The sequence below is a fragment of the Pempheris klunzingeri genome, chromosome 21, assembly GCF_042242105.1.
Source record: "Pempheris klunzingeri isolate RE-2024b chromosome 21, fPemKlu1.hap1, whole genome shotgun sequence".
NCBI classification, from domain to species: Eukaryota; Metazoa; Chordata; class Actinopteri; order Acropomatiformes; family Pempheridae; genus Pempheris; species Pempheris klunzingeri.
Genome location: NC_092032.1, coordinates 15149678 through 15168116, shown reverse-complemented (window position 1 = coordinate 15168116; position 18439 = coordinate 15149678). Strand labels below are relative to the sequence as shown.

Below are 18439 nucleotides of genomic sequence, written 5' to 3'. Positions count from 1 at the left end.
CACGTCAGATTACTTATTGTATTTGAATAGACCTGGCCTCCATCACCATCATCATAACACGTGTGGGCTTTACCTTTCACTGCTGTGAAAGGGCAAAAAAAAAAAAAAAAAAGGTGTCTATCCATCTTACACTCCCCCTCTGCTCTGTCAGCTCAACAATGGCATTTTTTTTGAAACCAGCTTATTAAACGTGTGGGCTTGTTTCCTTTCAAGCTGAAGTCCTTCCACTAGCACAGCGGCAGGGCACATAAACACAGTATGTAGGTCAGTCAAACAGTTTGTGTCTGTTCTCTTCCTCCACGCCTCAGGTAAACTGACAGCAAAATCAAACACATTGTTTGCCGAGTGTGACTCATCTCACCCAGAGAACCTGGGAGGTGAACAAGGGGTGCGCCTCCTCCTTCATGTTGCCCTCCACACACTAACGTTTGTGTGCGAATGTTTGGTCTACCAAACACAGCCACAGGGCGCACCAACGTCTACCTGTCGGGCTGCACCGGCTGACTGTTTGACAGCAGCTGAGGATCGCGTTTCCTCTTTCTTATGATTGATGGTTAACTCCGACCTCCTGTGAGTTTGTGGCAGTGTGTCATTTGGCACCATCAACTGTGCCGGGCTGCTCGTAGTGAGCAAAGAAAGCAGAGAGAGATGTCATGGGATGGATTCCATGAAATCCTATTTGGTGAACTGCACAGATAAAATACATGGCACGTACAGTTTTCCATGTGATATAATAATTATAATAATTGTACAGCCATAAAAAGTGGCGCCATGAGTTTATGAATTGAACTGAAAACAAGTGTAACAAAACTTCAAAGCTGCTCTGGATCAAGTCGAAACGCAGTATATGGGACAGTGTCATGTGGAAGTGGAAAAATCATTTTTCTTAGCAACTCTTGACTGGAAATGTTTTTTATTTTACGATTTTAATCAATTAACACATAAATATAAGGTGGAAGTACAGGAAAAACACTAAACCTGACAATGTTTTAACAGAAATGTTGGTGCTTGTTGTAGTTCTGGTTTTGTGAGGGATGTTTTTGATGTTAGGGTCGAGGTTAGGGTCGTTCTCTACTGATATACTCAGTTTTAAAACTACAGGAACACTGAGAGAAGGTCAGATGACATCAGTTTTATCCTCCTGTATGGAGCATCACAAGGCCGGACATCAGCGTGTTTGACTGAAATACTGTAGCTCCCTTCCTGGTTGGGGAGATGTTAATGTGCACCGACACTGACTGGCGAGTCCTTGAATGGTTTTCCTCCTCACCGTGTACGCACTTCTGCTCCTGCTGCACACGCTCCGTCTCTTTAAACTCAACACGACTTGTAAACATGTGAACAGGGACGCCAAGCCAGCCCATCCTCAGGAATGAATCAAAACAGGAGTCAAAAGGGTTTGTCCTTTGACAGCAGTGTGTAGGGCTGCAACTAATCAGTATTCTTGTTATCTTATCAATAATTTAATGCATAAAACATCAGAACAAGCACAACATGGCATCTTCAAATAGCTTCTTTTGTCACTGCAACAGTCTAATAAATTATTTTTTGTATAATGATTAAAACAGCAGAAAAAAACAGCAACGCAGAAAATAGTCACATAGACACTCCAGCTAAATGGTTGAGGATTGATTTTCTATTTAATCAATCTACCTTTAAGCTCTGAACATCTCAGCTAAGTCCTACCATTGATTGCCAAGATGAACATCATCACGCACAAATCTAACAGGAATACACAATTTCACGCATACCACAGATCCCTTGATCTATTTATACAAATAAACTGACATATGACAAAAACCGGCCAACACAGGAAATAAAATCAGTTACAGCTAAATACCAAAGATAATCACATCAACATCTGAACTTCCCTCAATATGCCACTGTATCTACTGTCTACAGAGCCAGTGTACTCCAAGTTTCCTCTCCTCCATCAATATTTGGCATGAAAACCTGCCCTCTTCTCGGCCCCCTGTGTGGAGGTCTGCACACACCACGCCGAGGGGGAACGTCTGTGGGAGAATTAGCTCTAATCCCGGCGGTACGTTTTGCTTTGATGAGGATCGTCGTGACAAAATAGCACATAACAATGCTCTCTGCACTCTGCTATGCACCCACTGTCCCCTGCACGCAAACAGACAAAAAAGGGCTGACCAGCTACAGTATTCAGCAGCTTTTTTCCAATCGGTGCTCCATCTGAATGAGGCCGAAAACGGTGTGAAAAGTTGATGTGTGGCAAAAAACGGCTCATCAGAGAGACTTTCCATTCAATTATGGTGGTTGAAAGTGAACTCTACATCTTTGTTACTGAGTGCTAGAAGTTTTAAATTAGTTTTTTGATATAGGAGTTTTGAATGTATAGATCCCACTGTCTCTCTTCTCTTTATTAAATTGTATATTTTAAAAGCATATGAGCTTAGCCGATGACTTCATTCACCAGAGGGACCACTACTGTTACATAACAGCCAGACATAGCTGTGAGCGGCCCGCAGCACTGCTCCAAATGCTCTCTCTGAGACTCCATGCACTGCGTAAGCCTAATTACTTATTTAAATCTAAGAGATGAACATTTACATCAGATGAAGACGTCAAGTACATTATTTGAGAGCAACACTGAACTTGTGAAATAGATAAGGACTAATCTATACCACCTACGAGATAAAAACAACATGTTTAACGTGCTTTTAATAGAATTAGGAGGGGTGCCGATAAAGATCTGAATCAGCATCAGCTTTATTGGCCAAGTATGTGTACTCACACAAGGAATAGACCCCAGTTTTAATCCCACTTCACTTCCTACACAAAGAACACTTTACAGGAGGATAGAAATAGACATAGAGCTAAAAAAGGTGAAAATAAACATGGCACTATTATGTTCATACAAGTAGGTTAAAAAATTGGTTTATATATTGAAATATATATAAAAATCAACAATAACCAACAACGTATAACTCCTATATGCAAGTCAAATCTTTCTGGAAATTGTGAACAAACAAATAATGCAAAAGAATAAATATTAAATGGATAAATGCTGAATGGGTAAAGTACTAGATTACTTTAAATAAATGAAGGTGGTGGATGTGACCTATATGTCTATATACAGTATATACAGCGTACAAGATTTATACTCCCTTTTTAAAGTTGAACTGAAATTAAAGTTAATGTTTGCTAGGAATAAATATATCTAATGGGTGCTTATTTGGTCAAAATTGTAATTATAAAAGCCGTATGTGAAAAGTAACAGGAAAAAGTAACTTTTGCTAATGTTGGGTAGGTTAACTAACTAGGTCCCACTTGGGTTAGCGTAGCTTCCTAGCTTCCGCTTTCTGAGAGGAAAACAAACATAACAGCACAATGAATGTTGTAAAAGGGACAGATGCCTTAAATCAGTGGTGGCACATAATGTAAACCAGCACTCTTTGTGTTCTTGTATGACATTTTTAATGCTACACAGTGCTGCGGTCGCTAGGACACCACGAAACGGGACAGTGTGTCTCCTAGCAACGCCGGGTCTCAAATGTCAGTGAACTGTTGTCATGGCAAAAGTACGCCGAGACGTTCGAAGCTACTAATTCCACAGGTGTTAAAAAAAAGGCTTTGACTTCTTTTGAAAAAGATGAATACCCACAATACCGCTGCAGTATCATGATAGTTTATATTTACTTTGACAGTCAGTTCGCCGTGTTCGTCCCATCTAAGAGCACACGTGTCACATTCCTCGGCAACATATTCCTAAATACTTTCACATGGTAAAACATCTCACACTGAAATCACTGCAAGGCAACACGCTGGCAGCCAAACGCAGGCCGCCACCGCCAATAAAAGCACACTGACAGCTCGCAGACAGAAACAGAGAATGCAAATGAGGCAGCGAATTCCCAAAGAGGAAAGTGACGTCATTCGATAATAATGATGCTGTAAAATGAGACACAGCCATAGAGGAAAGTCTCACTGGTGAGTGGCTGCAGTTTAGACATAGAGTATGAACTGCTTTAATTTATTCCAGCTTTCAGCTCGGAAAAACACACATTACATAACAGCGGACCTCCGTGTATTCCTGGGCCTCTAAAGCATCTGAAAAGTATGTGTGCAGTCGTTGTGGCGAGGCAGCAAAGTCTGGCTCGGTGAACGTTTGCCTGGAAAACACAGAGATCTCTACGATATACTCAAACGTACACAACCATGGACGCCTGGTTATAGTTAAAGTGGGGGTGCGTGATTAGTGATGGGCAAGAAGAGGTATAGCAGGAAAATTCTCATTTATTAACACCTTAAAATGGCATTTCCTACAATACAGAGCCTTCAAGAATGACCAGCTGCTCTTTCACAATAAAGCTCAAGTTAGGGTATACCATAAAATATTAGTTCCTCATTGTGTTCTGTTCTAGTTTCAGCAGTGAGCGACAGATTAAATGTTGTTACAAAGTGTATGTAATGCATAGATTTCATAGTTTGCAAGACAAATTGCAAAGCTACTAAACTCATCTGGACATATTTCGGTTCAAAACCAAGTTTTTGTTGTGGCCTCATTCAACATCTTATGCATTTCAGTTTTTAATCCACAATAAACTAGGAGAGTAAGCTTAAACCCTAAAGAATAGTAGCCAAATCCTAACCCCTCATACACAAGGCGTGTGCGAGTAAAAATAAACCCTCAACATCTCCTTTTTACATAAACACAGGACTCCCAGGCTCCCACGTTTAAGTTATATTACAACCGCAGCGTACTTTAGCATCCTGTCCTGCGTCCTCACCGAAACCAAACGGAGTATTTCAGTAGGTTGTAACACGTCTGACACGGACAGTCTCCTGCCAACCACACAGATACTCAGGGTGCTTCTAGTTAGTTATCGTAGAGTTACTTGCGTAGCTCTTGTAGTGTAGCTGTTAGTTCTGACTGGGCCTGAACGCTCCGCTGTGAAGCTAGCACTAACGAGAGAGAGGACTTCCTGTGATTTCTTGTTAAATTAACACTTAAACATGCAGAATTACAACCGCAACCTACTTTAGCGTCATGTGCTGGGTCCTGCAGCCCTCGTCTAAACCAAACGGAGTATTTCAGTAGGTTGTAACACGTCTGACACCGACAGTCTCCTGTTGTGTTCACAGACTGTGTGGGGGTGTGCTGCAAGTGTGAAAGGACCTGATTCTCCAGGAATTGTCCTGAGTTTATATGAGAAAACAGCTTCAGCAAAGACGGGAAGTGTAATTTCAAATTCATATACGAGATATAAACTTGATAAAATGTTTAAGAAAAGCAAAGTTGTCTGCTCAGAAAGTGGTGGTTCAAAAACACCCGTTTGCTCCCCCAGGTCTTACAGTGGGGGTGCAGCTGCTCCATTGCTTGGGCGACTATGACCATACCATAGATTACATAGAATACCGTACAATACCATGCATTATCATTACATTCAATACTATACCATTAAATACCATAGAGTACATAAAATACTGTAGATTACCATATATATCATACAATACCATAGATTACCAAAGATACCACATTACTATACCATAGATTCTCCTTCCTCTGCATTCATCGATATGAAACTGTCGGTCACTGACATCTACAACCTCAAGTACGATCTTTAGAGTCCAAACCAGCCTTTTGTCAAAATTATTATCATTTTTGGAGAAAAAAATGACAAATATTTAGTGTTTCCAGCTTCTCAGATGTAAGTACTTGGTTCTTTTCTCACATTTACGGGACTGGAACTTCACTATCTTTGTGTTTATGACTGTTGGTCAGACAAAACAAGATATCTGAGGACATCACCTTGAGCTCTGGGAACTTGCGATTGCCTCCTTTTTAACTACTTTATCATATCAAACTCATCACCAGATTACGTGATAATGAAACCAATCGTTAGCTTCTGCCTCACCCCAGTTTCTGCCTCTCATGTATTAGCATTAGCGGAGTAAGGCGTCTGTTTATCTTAAAGGTAAATAAGTGGCAGCGTTTGAACCTGGATAAAACCACCCACTCATCTGGCTGAAAAAAAGATTACATCCACTGCATGATAACAAAGAATTTTCCAAGTTGCAAAGAGTTGCAACTTCCATTGTTAGAAGAGAGTTTCAGGATTCTGCAAATACCTTCAGATCAGTGATAAGTGTTGTTAAATGACCTTCTGGGTTTATTTACCTTTGAGATACGGAGGCGGTTAACATGTTCAGAGGGAGTCTGAGCCCTACTAACCTCTACATCAGGTACAGTGTAATAGTTCTTCTTCCTGATGCTGAGCCAGTTTGGACTTGAAAACCTGAACTCGATTCATGTAATTAAGTATGAAATATTAACAGGAGCGGCAGCCAAGAGTTGTTAAACTGGTATGCAAAGCAGTTCACATACTGTAGACCATTTTGCGAAAAAGAAAAGCTCCACACATGCCAACATGTACACATGACTTTCATGAAAAGCCATTCAGAAGTCGGGGTAAAGTTGGGGTCAACGTGAGCGTGTAGAAGGTCCTAACCACACAGCGAAATGACGCCACTGAAATGTGTTTTAAACAGTGGTTATTTGTAACCAAGACATGTAAAAAAAAAAAAACTTTCAGTTTCACCTAGATTGGGCTCAGTTTTAAAATGCCTCTCTGAATGGGTCCTCTGGCTTGAAAGTGGCCAAAACCTGACTCACTGAGGACTGAGCCTCGATTTTCTTTGCCAAAATGACATCAGAGCACCTTCTCCCCGCAGGGACTCAGTGTTTTCCTGATCCAAACTCCAGCAGGGGTGGACGCACGTTGTCATGGAGGCTTGAACCCAGGTCAGCCAGTTACAGCACACTTTTCCCTGCGCACACACACTGTCCTGCCCACCCAGAAAGTCCACAGAAGGAATCCACACTAATCCCATCTTTTGTGTTCCTCCCAGGTCTCAGTGTGGCTGCTCCAACATCTCTGCTTAGCTGCTTATATATGCATGCACAAGCCAGGAGAACAAATACATATGTACACTTTAGGAACATCCCTTCTTTTGTTGCACACAAACAAGCTCCACCTAATGCATTAAACCAGGAGCCCTGAGCAGCACCTGATGCTATCACACATGCCTTTTATCGTCTTTTGTTATGATCCAGACCACTGCACTCTCACACTGACAGCAGAGATACAACAATGCTTAAAGCAGCACCACACTTTGGGGTCCATGGAGAAGAAAAGGCTTGGGGAGCTCCAATGTGGAGCATAAAGTAAGCATCTGATCAGCTGAGACAACAATAGAGCAGCAGAACATGTGGCACAGGCTCTTAACTCTGCAGCACTAACAAGAGTTGGAGACAATAGAGAAGCCAGACGAGAAAAAACACTTGTCCTGAGAACAATAGTTCCACACAGGTTGTATCACCACAGGTTTTATATTTACATCTGATTAAACCTCTGCAAAGTCGCTACCATGCCCACACTCCCTATCACTCCTTTAAATGAAGTTTTCCAGCGGACAGACAGAAAGATGAAGAGAGCTCACTCCACAGTAGAATCAGGCCCATTAATCAGTCTAATCAAAGAATTGGTCATAAAAATAATGAGTGCAATCGACAGGAGACGCACAAAGAGCTCTTACCGCGCGGTTCGGTCGGGTTTTTGTTGCTGCTTTGCCGCTTTTTTATTCCTTTTTCCCTGCTGATCAGTCGCGCGTCTCACAGACACAAATCTCGACCTCACTTCCATGTGCTCGCGACCAGGACCACGCGCTCAGGGGAGCGCTCGGGATACGGCGTGTGACGTCACGGCGAGACTGGAAAGCCGGTCGAAAAATAGATGCAAAATCAATAATGATGATGACAATAATAATAATACTACAGGACTATTATTATTATTATGATTATTATTATTATAGCACTGGATTTATAATGTAGAGACTCAGCCATGTATGATACTCATCTGGGAGAGTTTTTATTTACTATTAATGATAAAGTTACATTAATATTCCCACAAAGAGTTCAAATTTAGCCATGATATGTGTGTTATGTCCTCATTTATAATAGAAATTATACTTTTCCTGACAACAAACACACATTTGTACTGTGCGAATAGAAAATTTATCAGCAGAAACCTGTTTGCAGCTCTAAAACAACCTGTTTTGTTTCCATACACTTCAGTCTGATCTGAGACGTGAAATTAAGAGTTTATCTGACCAGAATCACAATCAGCGCATTTAACCACACAAGGAGTTTTAAGTGGTGTTCAGTGTGCTCACTCACAGCGTTCAGGATGAAGAATCAGAGTCGGTGTGCATCAGCTGGTGTTTTTGAGAGGTTCTGGTGGATATTTACAGCAAGTCAGGTGCAATTCAGAGAGCTGAATTCCCTCTTTTGTCCACAAAACAGATACCAGAGTGATTATGACACTTTCTAAAGATATTTGGCATCTGGGATATTAGAGCATCTTCAGTGACAAGCTTTCATTTTGGTTTAAATCAGACACCCCTGGTCTGAGCTTACCTGGTCTTCTTTATGGCCACGTAGCATCTTCAAGGGAAAATTATCATCTTTCAAGCCTTAATGAACTTTGTATTTTACCCTTAGTAGCCCGAGGGCAAGGACGGCCTTTGTCAGAGCATCTTTACACCTGAACATGACTGCTTCACTCCACGTCGGTCACTTCATTTTAACTACACACTCATTTAAGTCTCCTTCTGCAACACGTACACGTCAGTGCACATCTACTCATGGTGGAGCTGTGATGAGGTAGGTAGGTGTGTGTGTGTGTGTGGTGCTTTTGCATAACAAGAACAAGGACACAAACTCAAGAAGAAACATTTTTTTATATTTCTGAAAAGAATCTAGGAACATAATGGAAAAAACCAAACACTGGGTCTGAACATCCAGACAATTGAGATCCAAAAATACATTTTCTTAGGAAATATTAATTATATACAAAACATAAAAATTTATATTTTAGTTTGGGCCCTCAACAGGGTAGCCCCATTTTTAATATTTTATTAATAAAAATAAACTTTTAAATATTTAATCCACCCATAACTTCAATTGAGGCAGTTTTAACATTGAAATCAAACAAGATTCCAAACAACTTAATCCATTTTGCATTTGCATGCAACGACAACTGTACACACTAAGTCTTGAACTTGCATAAAAAATAAAAAAAAGGCCAAAAAAGTCTATGATTCAAACTTTAAGCACGAGAGCTCTGCAGCTGTGAGAGTCTCTGCTTTAAAAGTTCACTTTTCCTCCTCAGCTGCTCTTTGAGTGAGAGGAGTCTCTGTTCGTCTGACTGCATGCTGTAGATGCACTCTGTAGCCTTCTTCAGGATCACCACTTTGGCCGCCTTCTCGTTGTTGGCCACTTCGGGGATCTCGTCCCGCAGGGCGAAGAAGCTCAACTTGAGCTCGTTCCTCCTCTGGCGCTCCAGTACGTTATGAGTCCTTCTCTTGTCATAGTCCTCCGTGTCAGACGTCCGGGGGCTTGAACACTTGCGGTTGCTGCTGATCTGTTTGAGGACCCTGCTGTGGCCACCGCCGCCGCCTCCCCCTCCGCTGCTGCTGCTCTCCAGCTTCAGCCTCTTGACAGCCGGCTGCTCGTGCCTCATGGATGGATGGGCGGCGTAGTTGTGCTGGTGGGTGGAGACGTGGCACCTCTTCAGCACGAGCGGGCTGGGATGCCTGTTCTCCGCCGGGCTGGGGTCGCACCGCTTCACCGCCTGCCTCTTCTCCACCGTGACCACATCGATCTCCTCCTCTTCCTCCTGGTCCTCCTCTTCCTCCTCATCGTCATCATCGTCTCCATCTTCATCTTCTGCAACACAAAAAGCAAAAGCAAAAATCACTCTCTGCTTCAGCACCGAGGCTGCAAACCAAAGCAAGAAGGGAGGAGGTACAATCTCTGCAAGCCACCCCCCCCACACACACACACATCAGTTAATGCTCAACACTGCAGCCAAACCCTCCAGCTAATCTCACAGCAGTCTACAGCATGACATGGGCGGAACTGGCAGCATGTGTCTACCCCCTGCCTGAGAAATGTGGCTGCAAAACGCATGAATTAAAAGCGAGAATCGACCCACTTTCATTCAAAACTGTGGATACAATCTGTGCACACTCAGCAGAGGGAGACTCCTCCACGCACAGAGGGGTGTGACTGCACGATGAGCGCCGTACTCACTGCTTACCTGAGTCACTACAACTGCTGCTGCTGCTGCCGCTGTTTGGTGGCGTGTCCAAGCCCAAATCCTTACTAGGCGGCGTCCCTGCGCTCTGCTTGGGCGTCTCTGCTATGGGATAGGGGAAAACCACCGACGGATCGATGCACTCCGACGCGGATGTGTTCAGATCTTGCAGGTAGCTGCTGTTCAGCCTCCACGCGGCTGCACCGGCGGGCTCGGCGCACTCACCGGCCGCCGACTCCTTCCTCGCTGCGTGCAGGGAGGCGAGCCGCTCGGAGACCACTTTCTCCAGCTTGGCCGCGGCGGAGAAGCCGCTCCACATGCAGTCCTGGATGATGATGGACTTGAGGAAGGTCTGGGAGTAGTCGGCATCGCAGATGATGCTCTGGTTGACCACGTCGTCGCCCAGGAACTCGGTCACCATCTCCAGCTGATCCGCCGTGGAGGGGAAGAGGCTTGACAGGGATGGCCGGCGGCTCGGGGAGAGGGGAGGGGTCGGCAGCAGTTCAAATTTCTTCCAGATGTCTTCGCTCGGTGCCGGAGGCTGAAGCTGCTGAGGGTAGAAATCCTCCTCCTCGTTGTCATAGTAGAAATACGGTTGAAGAGAGTCGTAGTCGTAGTCATAGTTTTTACTCGCCAAACTTGAATTCAGCGGCATGGTGTCTCTGATGTGCTTTTCCTTATGGTGAAGCTGATTAAAAGGCACACACACAAAAAAACAACAAAAACAATAAATACTTTGATTAGATGTTGTTTCTGCAGGATCAAAGCAGGCAGCAGCTGTCTGGCACTGATACTGCTCTGCAACACAAGTGTAAGCAACATCACATGGTCACTCCAAAACATCAACCCTGCCTTGCATACATGCTTCCATGCAGCAGCGCTGCAGCAGCAGGTGCTCAACTGGGAAACTGATATTGAATGAAGTGCAAAAAAGGGGAAACCCCACCTTCACTACACCGCCTTTAGCAGAGAGACTAACACCTTCTCGTAGTGGGAAGGTGGGGTGAAAGCTCCAGAAAAACCCGCTGCCTGTCTTACCTTTTAGATTTCAAACTGTCGGCGGAAGAAGACGGGGCGAAATCGACCCAAAAGGCGCAAAAGAGGGCGGGAAAGTTATTCCAACACGAAAGTAACATTAAATCCTTCCACGGAGGTGTTGCAGTCGGTCTCAGTGAGGCTGTGGGGAGCATGCATGGGGAGCTGAGCGGCAGCACAAGCGACCCGGTGAGGACGACGCGCAGTCTGTCATCAGCAGCGTGAGAATCACAGCTGAGCGCTCCGCCTGCCGCTATATAAACGGCCGCAGCACCGCCTCCCCCTCTGCTCTCCTCTGCTATATCCTTCCGCTCGTTTTCCCGCGAAACGCTCGCCGGCCTTAAAACTCTCACACATCCCAAATCCACCCCCCACCCCCGCTTTTGTCAGCGAAAATAACCTCAACTCGACTTAAAGGTTGATTTAAACTCAAAACACGTGCTTTCATCCGTGGAATTGGTCGCCAAATTATAGAGTGTAATTTTTATTTACGCCGGGACTATTTCGCTTGAGGAGAAGTGGAAGCGGTCATAGTAGAGTGGAGCTCCCATTGACGGGAGGCATGCAAAAACACTAGAGTAAGTAGTAGTATCAGATAATTAGGGTGAGTTATTCAACTCAAAACCAACCTGAAACATCACCAAACATCCCAAAATGTCTCCTGAAATCTGATGATTTTGACTTTGATCTCACTGAAATTAATCAATAAATTGGATTTAGTGCATTTAAAGCAGATTAAAAGCAGATTACCTGCTCCTCCACACTTGCTTTTTCCATCACAGTTGTAAGAACGACAGATTACAGTAGATGCACTGTTAATGAAACATGTTGCCAGGTTTGTGCAGCGGTTTTCACGTTAATGCAAAGCAACGCTCACAGGTGCAGGAGCTTACCTCCATGTGTCTGCAGGCGCTGAAACAGGTGAGTTCAGCAAGCACACGCGCCCAACAGGCTTTGTTTGTGGGTGAAAACGTAGAAGTTGGGTCGCACACAGTGAGAAACAGTGGGCGCTCCTGACTGTTGTTGTGGCTCTGCCTTTTCCAGGTTGGACAGGTTGGCACCAATTAGCTGCAGGAAGGAAGTAATTAAAGGGATCAGATGGGTACCGCAGGCGGATGGAGGTGCCCTCCTCTGCTGTGATGGGGTGAGGGGGGGGATTGCACGGGCTCGGAGCGCCCTCTGCTGGTGTGAGTGCTGCAGGGCTGGACGGCAGCCAGGTAGGTGCAGGGTCACACAGACGAAGGTGAACTTTAAACTGCAAAACATCCATGAAGACAGAGGCTCCTGACTGAAAGCAAGATTAAAGGGTCTGAAGGGCTGAGACGGTGTAAATGTCTCGGTGTCAGGACAGAGCTGTGGAGTGGGTTAGTGGAGCTTTTTATTGGGGTTACTGGGTCACTTCATTAAAAAGTTCTGCAAAGTATGAAAAGACTAATGTCACTAATCATGCAGCCTTTTGACAAAGTAGGCTGTGCTATTTATAATCAGCTGGGAAAGATATTCCATCTATTGGCAGCACATGAAAAATGTATTTAAAATAACCTGTTTATACGGAGTTTTGTTCTTTTGTCAGACATGTTATTACATCAGTAATTGTGAGTTAAAGGATAAGTTTGCATTTATTCCAAGTTTCTCTTAAGACAAGAAATGGATGAACAGAGTGTGGACTTTGTCTCCCACCACTTACACTGAAAATCACTTTTGAAGGGATCAAAAGGAACAATTATGGTGACCAATAACTCTTTGAATGAACATGTGAGATCGATGTGAAAAATACCTACAAAAATATTGATTTAAAATGTATTTATTTGCCACATTATTATTATTACACTTCAAAGTATAACTCAGTCTTGTATATTTTACTAAAAAGTAAGTTTAAGTTAGAGAATTAAGTAAAATTTTAGGCTCATGCACAATGTTTCTCTTTTAAAATTGTACTTGTTTTCGACCTGGTTCCTTTGAGCTTATAACCTTCAAGACAAAGTGACTTTTTATCGTGAATAATGATAAATTACTGAGGGATCTGTGGTTCACTAACGCTCACGCTGGACGTGTCGACCTCTTGAGGCTTCAGAGGAAGAAATGCTGTAAATCGATAGTTGAGCTGAGAGCAGAAGCAAGAAAAGGAGAGAGGAGAGATACATTTCACGAGTTTCTCTTGTTATCACTTGAAGTCCAGAGGAAGTGGAAAAGAAAACCCAAGGTGAAATGACCCCCTCTCCCTCCCGTCCTCTGCTCTCGCTCCCTCACCCTTTCCCTCCCGTCTCTCCTTTCCTCACTCTGGGATGCTGCGAGGAGCATAGCGATCCTATCCACCAGACTCATGTGTTGTGGTCATTGTGTTTATCGGCTCCGGATGTTTCCTGTGTTTTCAGAGCGTCTGGAGACACAGAGGGAAGCTTTGAGACTGGCTGGCATCATTTCCTCTGATAAGTGGAGGCTGAAGGTGCTTGGGAGAGGTTTGATTGTGTGTTTTTTCTCTCTCAGTGAAACTGGTTGTACCACTTTTGATTGACGCAGTCTATGTACAGTTCAGAGGTTTTATTTACAAAAACATTAACTAGCTTCCATCGAGGGCAGAGATTCAGTTAGGAAAAGTATGATGAATATAACTGTATAAATCTGTATTGTAAGAATCACAGTCAATTATGAAGGTGGCTAATAAAGGAAAACAACCGCAATACACAAAACCCTGCACACAGTTCAATGGAGGGCAGGTTTACTTCATACTTACAGACTCAGAGTGCTTTTATATGAGTCATAAAACATGTTGAATAAGAAACCGTATAAGAAATAAGGCAGCAACTAACAGCATTTCTGTTATTGATTAACCTGTCGATAATTTTCTTGATTAATCGAAAATGGCAAAAAAAAACTTAGATCAGATCAGATGTCCTCAGATGTTTTGTTTTTCCCAGAACCCAAAGACATACAGTTTACTCATAGAGGACCTTCTTATCTTAAAAAAATACTTATTAATCGATTTATGTTGACAACTATCAATTATTTGAGCTGTCAAAAATGAACAATAAGCAGTAGCATATGAAAGTGAAAAGCTAAAAATATTTGTGATGTTTTTTGGTCAAACTTATGTAAAATAATACCAGGCCATCATAAACATCATAAATAACAGTAAAACAGTGACAGGCGCCATTTTCCTGCAGAATGAGTACTTTTATTTGGTAATACTTCGGTGAGGTTTTGGATGCAGGAGTTTTACTTGCAGTGGAGTATTTTGACAGTGTGGTATTAGTAAAATATTGAACAGTGAGTGACAAAATGACACGTTTTCCTGTTTAAACAGAAATCCACCAAAACACACATTTCCAGCCTTATGTAAGAAATACAGGAAGATTTAGCCTAAGACCTGCAGGCATGCACATTAGATACATCGCTAGTTTTTATAAATTTGCACAGTTCTGTCTTTTCCAATGAACTTAAAGCTGTTGAAGGAGTTATCCTTCCCTTTGCCTCTCTGAACTTCCCTAATTTCTGACCACAAAACCGTCCTGTGCTCTGTGGTCTCATGGGTACATTATGTTCAGCATGCATATCTGCCTACGTGTACACGTGTAGGCCTTCATATACTCCTATGGTGATGCTGACATGTGTTTATGCAAACTAAACAAAAGCCAGTGGTTTTCTTCACTCTTTCTTTCAGCATTCAACAAACCTGCACTCTCACTCGTGGTGAAACCCATCAGCAGACATGTACACATATATAGAAACATAGCCGGTGTGCTCCTCCTCGCTCAGTGAGGACACAGCTCAGCATGATGCCTTGCTGTGAAGCAGAAAATCAATATCTGTTCAGCTTAGTTGGTGAGAGGAGGCTGCCGAGTAAGCAGTCAACAATGAGAGCACGGCAGATCTGTCAGACTACTCAAGAGCTAATTGTGTCATTAATTATTGACGGTGACAACGGACAGTTATTGAGCTACAGCTACGGAGGCTAACCTACAGCCCAACCTGCATTTATAGTAGCAGACTGACAGTTTTCCCCCCTGCTTCTCTTCATTTATGATCAATTTTTATTGCTTTTATTACATCCTTTAAATGTACACACACATCCTGCAGCTGCAGCAAGACAGAACCCCATCTCTGCCAAGGTGATGCCTCATCACCACCGTACCCCACCCACACCGCCACCCTATAGCATCACAATGAAACGAAGAATATCTGGAGTAAAGAAAATACATGATACATAGATGAATGAATAATGAAAACAGAGAACAGGTGGACATTGTTATGTATTTAAACAAGTAACATAAAACAGCTCTGTAGTTTAGTTTAACTGAAATCTGGTCATCGTGTTTACCTTGATAACAAAATAACAGAAATGCTAAGTAAACCCCATATTTAACCGTACTTAAAGTAATTGTGTTTCCTTTATGGATACCAGATAATTTCTGATAGATTATACAATATTTGCATCTTTATACTGGTCTTTATTAGTAGTAGTAGTAGTATTGACTGATGTTCAATTTCAGTGTCTATTTAAGGGAATATTAACTGTAAAAATAAAGTTGAAATCTGTTTTAACTTGAAAACTGAAGTGATCAGTTTCTCCTCTCATCCCTGATTTTTGTCTGCAGGTAGTCCTGTCAGGTTGAATTTAGCCCCAACAATCAATCACAATTGCTGCTCAATTCTAGTGTTTTTACTAGAATACTAACTGTATAAAAATGTTTTACCTAAACAATATACAGAGGAGGAGGTGTCCCAGGAGGTTAGTGTGCAGACTGACGGGAGCACCTGCAGACTCGACTCAGGGCAATGAGACCAGAAAATAAGATGTCCTGGTAAAATACATAACCACCCTAACACTGTGGTTTCTGAGTCATGCTCATTTTTTTGCTTTATAAACAATACTGTTCTTGTGCAACCAGCAACCACACGAGGGAACCGGTTCCTCAGTAACAGTCTGTTCTTTGTGGACGTACAGGATCAATAAAAGCGTTGCATTGTCTAAAGACTGTCTGTCTAAAAGCAGTCATCAATTCTCATACTTGACTAACAACAATTTTCGTGGGAAATGTGATGATCTGATATGAGCGCCTTGTGTCATAGATACGCACTGTGTGAACAGGCTCAGATTACACCCTGTGGTGTCACTTAATTCATGCAGTTTCCACAACTCCAGACATGTGTGAAGATGTGATGAGATTGTTTATGATCTTTGACTGCTGGCTCCTCTCTTCTCTCTCTCTCTCTCTCTCTCTCTCTCTCTCTGTCCAGCTTACTACATGACTAACATGCCGTGATATGCACCTCAAGTGGCAAATAAACATCAGCTGCTTTATTTGATGCTAAATCTGTCACAGGAGCTTTCCACCTCCTGAAATGCAGCTCATCTGTGTGTTTAAAAGTCACGTTTAACTCACTGCACATCCTCATGCAGACTGAGGTGCATAAATGCAGTTTTTAGACATTTTCAGGCTCATTAGTGGCGCTGTGTTTGATGCGTGGTACTGTATTCAGACTCCACAGTGTGTGTACGCTTTCTTTTTTAACACTGTGTTGTGGGGAAATCACTGCCCTCTAGAGCGTCTTCAGATGTCACCTCAGATGTTAAATGCCTGCTCGCTGTAGGAGAGGTGCGGCACTCTGTTTAATGACTTGACTTGTTCCTGTGTTGTTCCTTCCTTTTAATTGGAGGACATTTTCACTTGTCACAGTAGGAGAAGCACAGGTGTAAATAATCAAATGAATGGTGGCTGAATTCCACTTAGCTGCCATAGTTTCAGGATGCTGGCATTGTGCTTGCTTGGCTCACTGGGACAGAGCCATCGTTAATGTCATTAGTAACACCCATGTTTTTTAAAAAGGTTAAAATATCTGCTGTGAAACAGTCCTGTTGTGACTGAGTGTGGTCGCTGCTTGGAGCTGTTGAGCCCTTAAATGGCCACTAGAGGGCAAACTATCACCTGAAAACCTGCATCTGTCAGTCATGAACAGGTAGAGTGAACAGCAGCTTTGCAGCATGTGAGATGAATAAAACATTTACCTTTTACATTGTTCGCGGTTATTTTGTATATCATGTCCTTATTTTGAAATTCTTCAGTATTTTCAAACAAATCCTTCTTAATCCCAGTTATTGCAAAGCATTGTTAAAGTCTTTAACGACACCCCACATCTACCTTTCTAATCTCCGGCTGCCAATACTTAAAAGTACTACAAGTACATGTTTGGCAGCCAAATGTGCTCAGAACGTAGACTTCTTGGAGTCAGCACACAGTTAAAATCTCAAATTTAATGGGTGTTAAGATTAGAAAGTTATCTGCCACCCTGGAAATCCGTAAAAAGAGGGATTCAAATCCAATATCAATAAAACACACAATGTAATCATGGGGACTTTTAAACAGGATAAACACAAGTGATAGAAAATGAATACCAAAGTGAACATGTTCATGCCAGGATCAGTGATCTTATCCAAAGCAGCCACCTCCTGCACACCTTCACACACACTCCTACATACAGATATACATGAATGCATTTGTCCTGGCTGCTGCAGCACAAACACAAACTGACACTCAGAACACAACCAACCCATGACATGTCATCAGGAATCACACCCACAAGCTGGACACACGCTGCACTAAACACACGTCCGGACTTATCAAAACCTGCTTGTGAAAGCCAATTGTTTACTTTCAGAGAACCCTGCGAGCAGTCAGAAGCAGATGCAATGAGACAACCCTGACATTATGAAAGAATTATACTGTAGCTGTAGAATTTCACTCACAAAGCGCACTCGCAGGTAGGGGGGCTCTTTGGTAAACATCTGACTTTAGTTACAGCTGCCGAGGAAAGGCATGTGTGCCAGTAAATGGCTGTGTCAACTGTTAAAATCGCTGCAGAGCCGCCCTCAGGCACCGAGCAGACGCACAAACAAGTCTGACTGCAGACTTCACTCACAGCTCCAAAACACTGCAGCAGTGGCATGTTTCTACGCCACAGATCTGTAAACAAAACATCAGCTGGTATGACTGTGTGTAGAATCACATGAACTTTAACGCTCAGAGGTTGCACAATATATATTTGAGATCTTTCACATTTGACCAGTGAAACAGGGTTTTATTTTTCCACTGAGTAACATGTTTGTTACTGGCCAACATGTCTTTGCAGGTTTGTTGACTTTCCCAGTTAGTTAAAGTTGGTTAAAATAAGGAGGAGTTCTTACTACATTAGAATCAAATTGTCTCTGCTCATATGAGACATATTACACAAATAGAAGTAATCATATGTATCAGCTCACACGTGTTATATATAGAATGATA

The 18439-nt window shown here is 42.7% G+C and overlaps 2 protein-coding genes across 2 annotated transcripts in view; both read right to left on the bottom strand.

Moving 5' to 3' along the window:
• Positions 1–18439, bottom strand: part of LOC139220726 (uncharacterized) — a 275609-nt gene that overhangs the window by 231451 nt on the left and 25719 nt on the right. The window lies entirely within an intron of this gene.
• On the bottom strand, positions 8748–11369 carry myca (MYC proto-oncogene, bHLH transcription factor a). The gene is made up of 3 exons (XM_070853291.1): positions 11163–11369; positions 10128–10812; positions 8748–9754 (listed from the first exon to the last, which is right to left on the bottom strand). The coding sequence occupies exons 2-3, from the start codon at positions 10777–10779 to the stop codon at positions 9135–9137; spliced, it is 1272 nt and encodes a 423-aa protein (XP_070709392.1). The 5' UTR covers positions 10780–10812; positions 11163–11369; the 3' UTR covers positions 8748–9134.

Coding starts and splice junctions, on each gene's coding strand:
- myca (XM_070853291.1), bottom strand. CDS start 10,779: ATGCCGCTGAATTCAAGTTTGGCGAGTAAAAACTATGACTACGACTAC. Junction 9,755..10,127: donor CAGCAGTTGTAGTGACTCAG/GTAAGCAGTGAG, acceptor TTTGTGTTGCAG/AAGATGAAGATGGAGACGAT.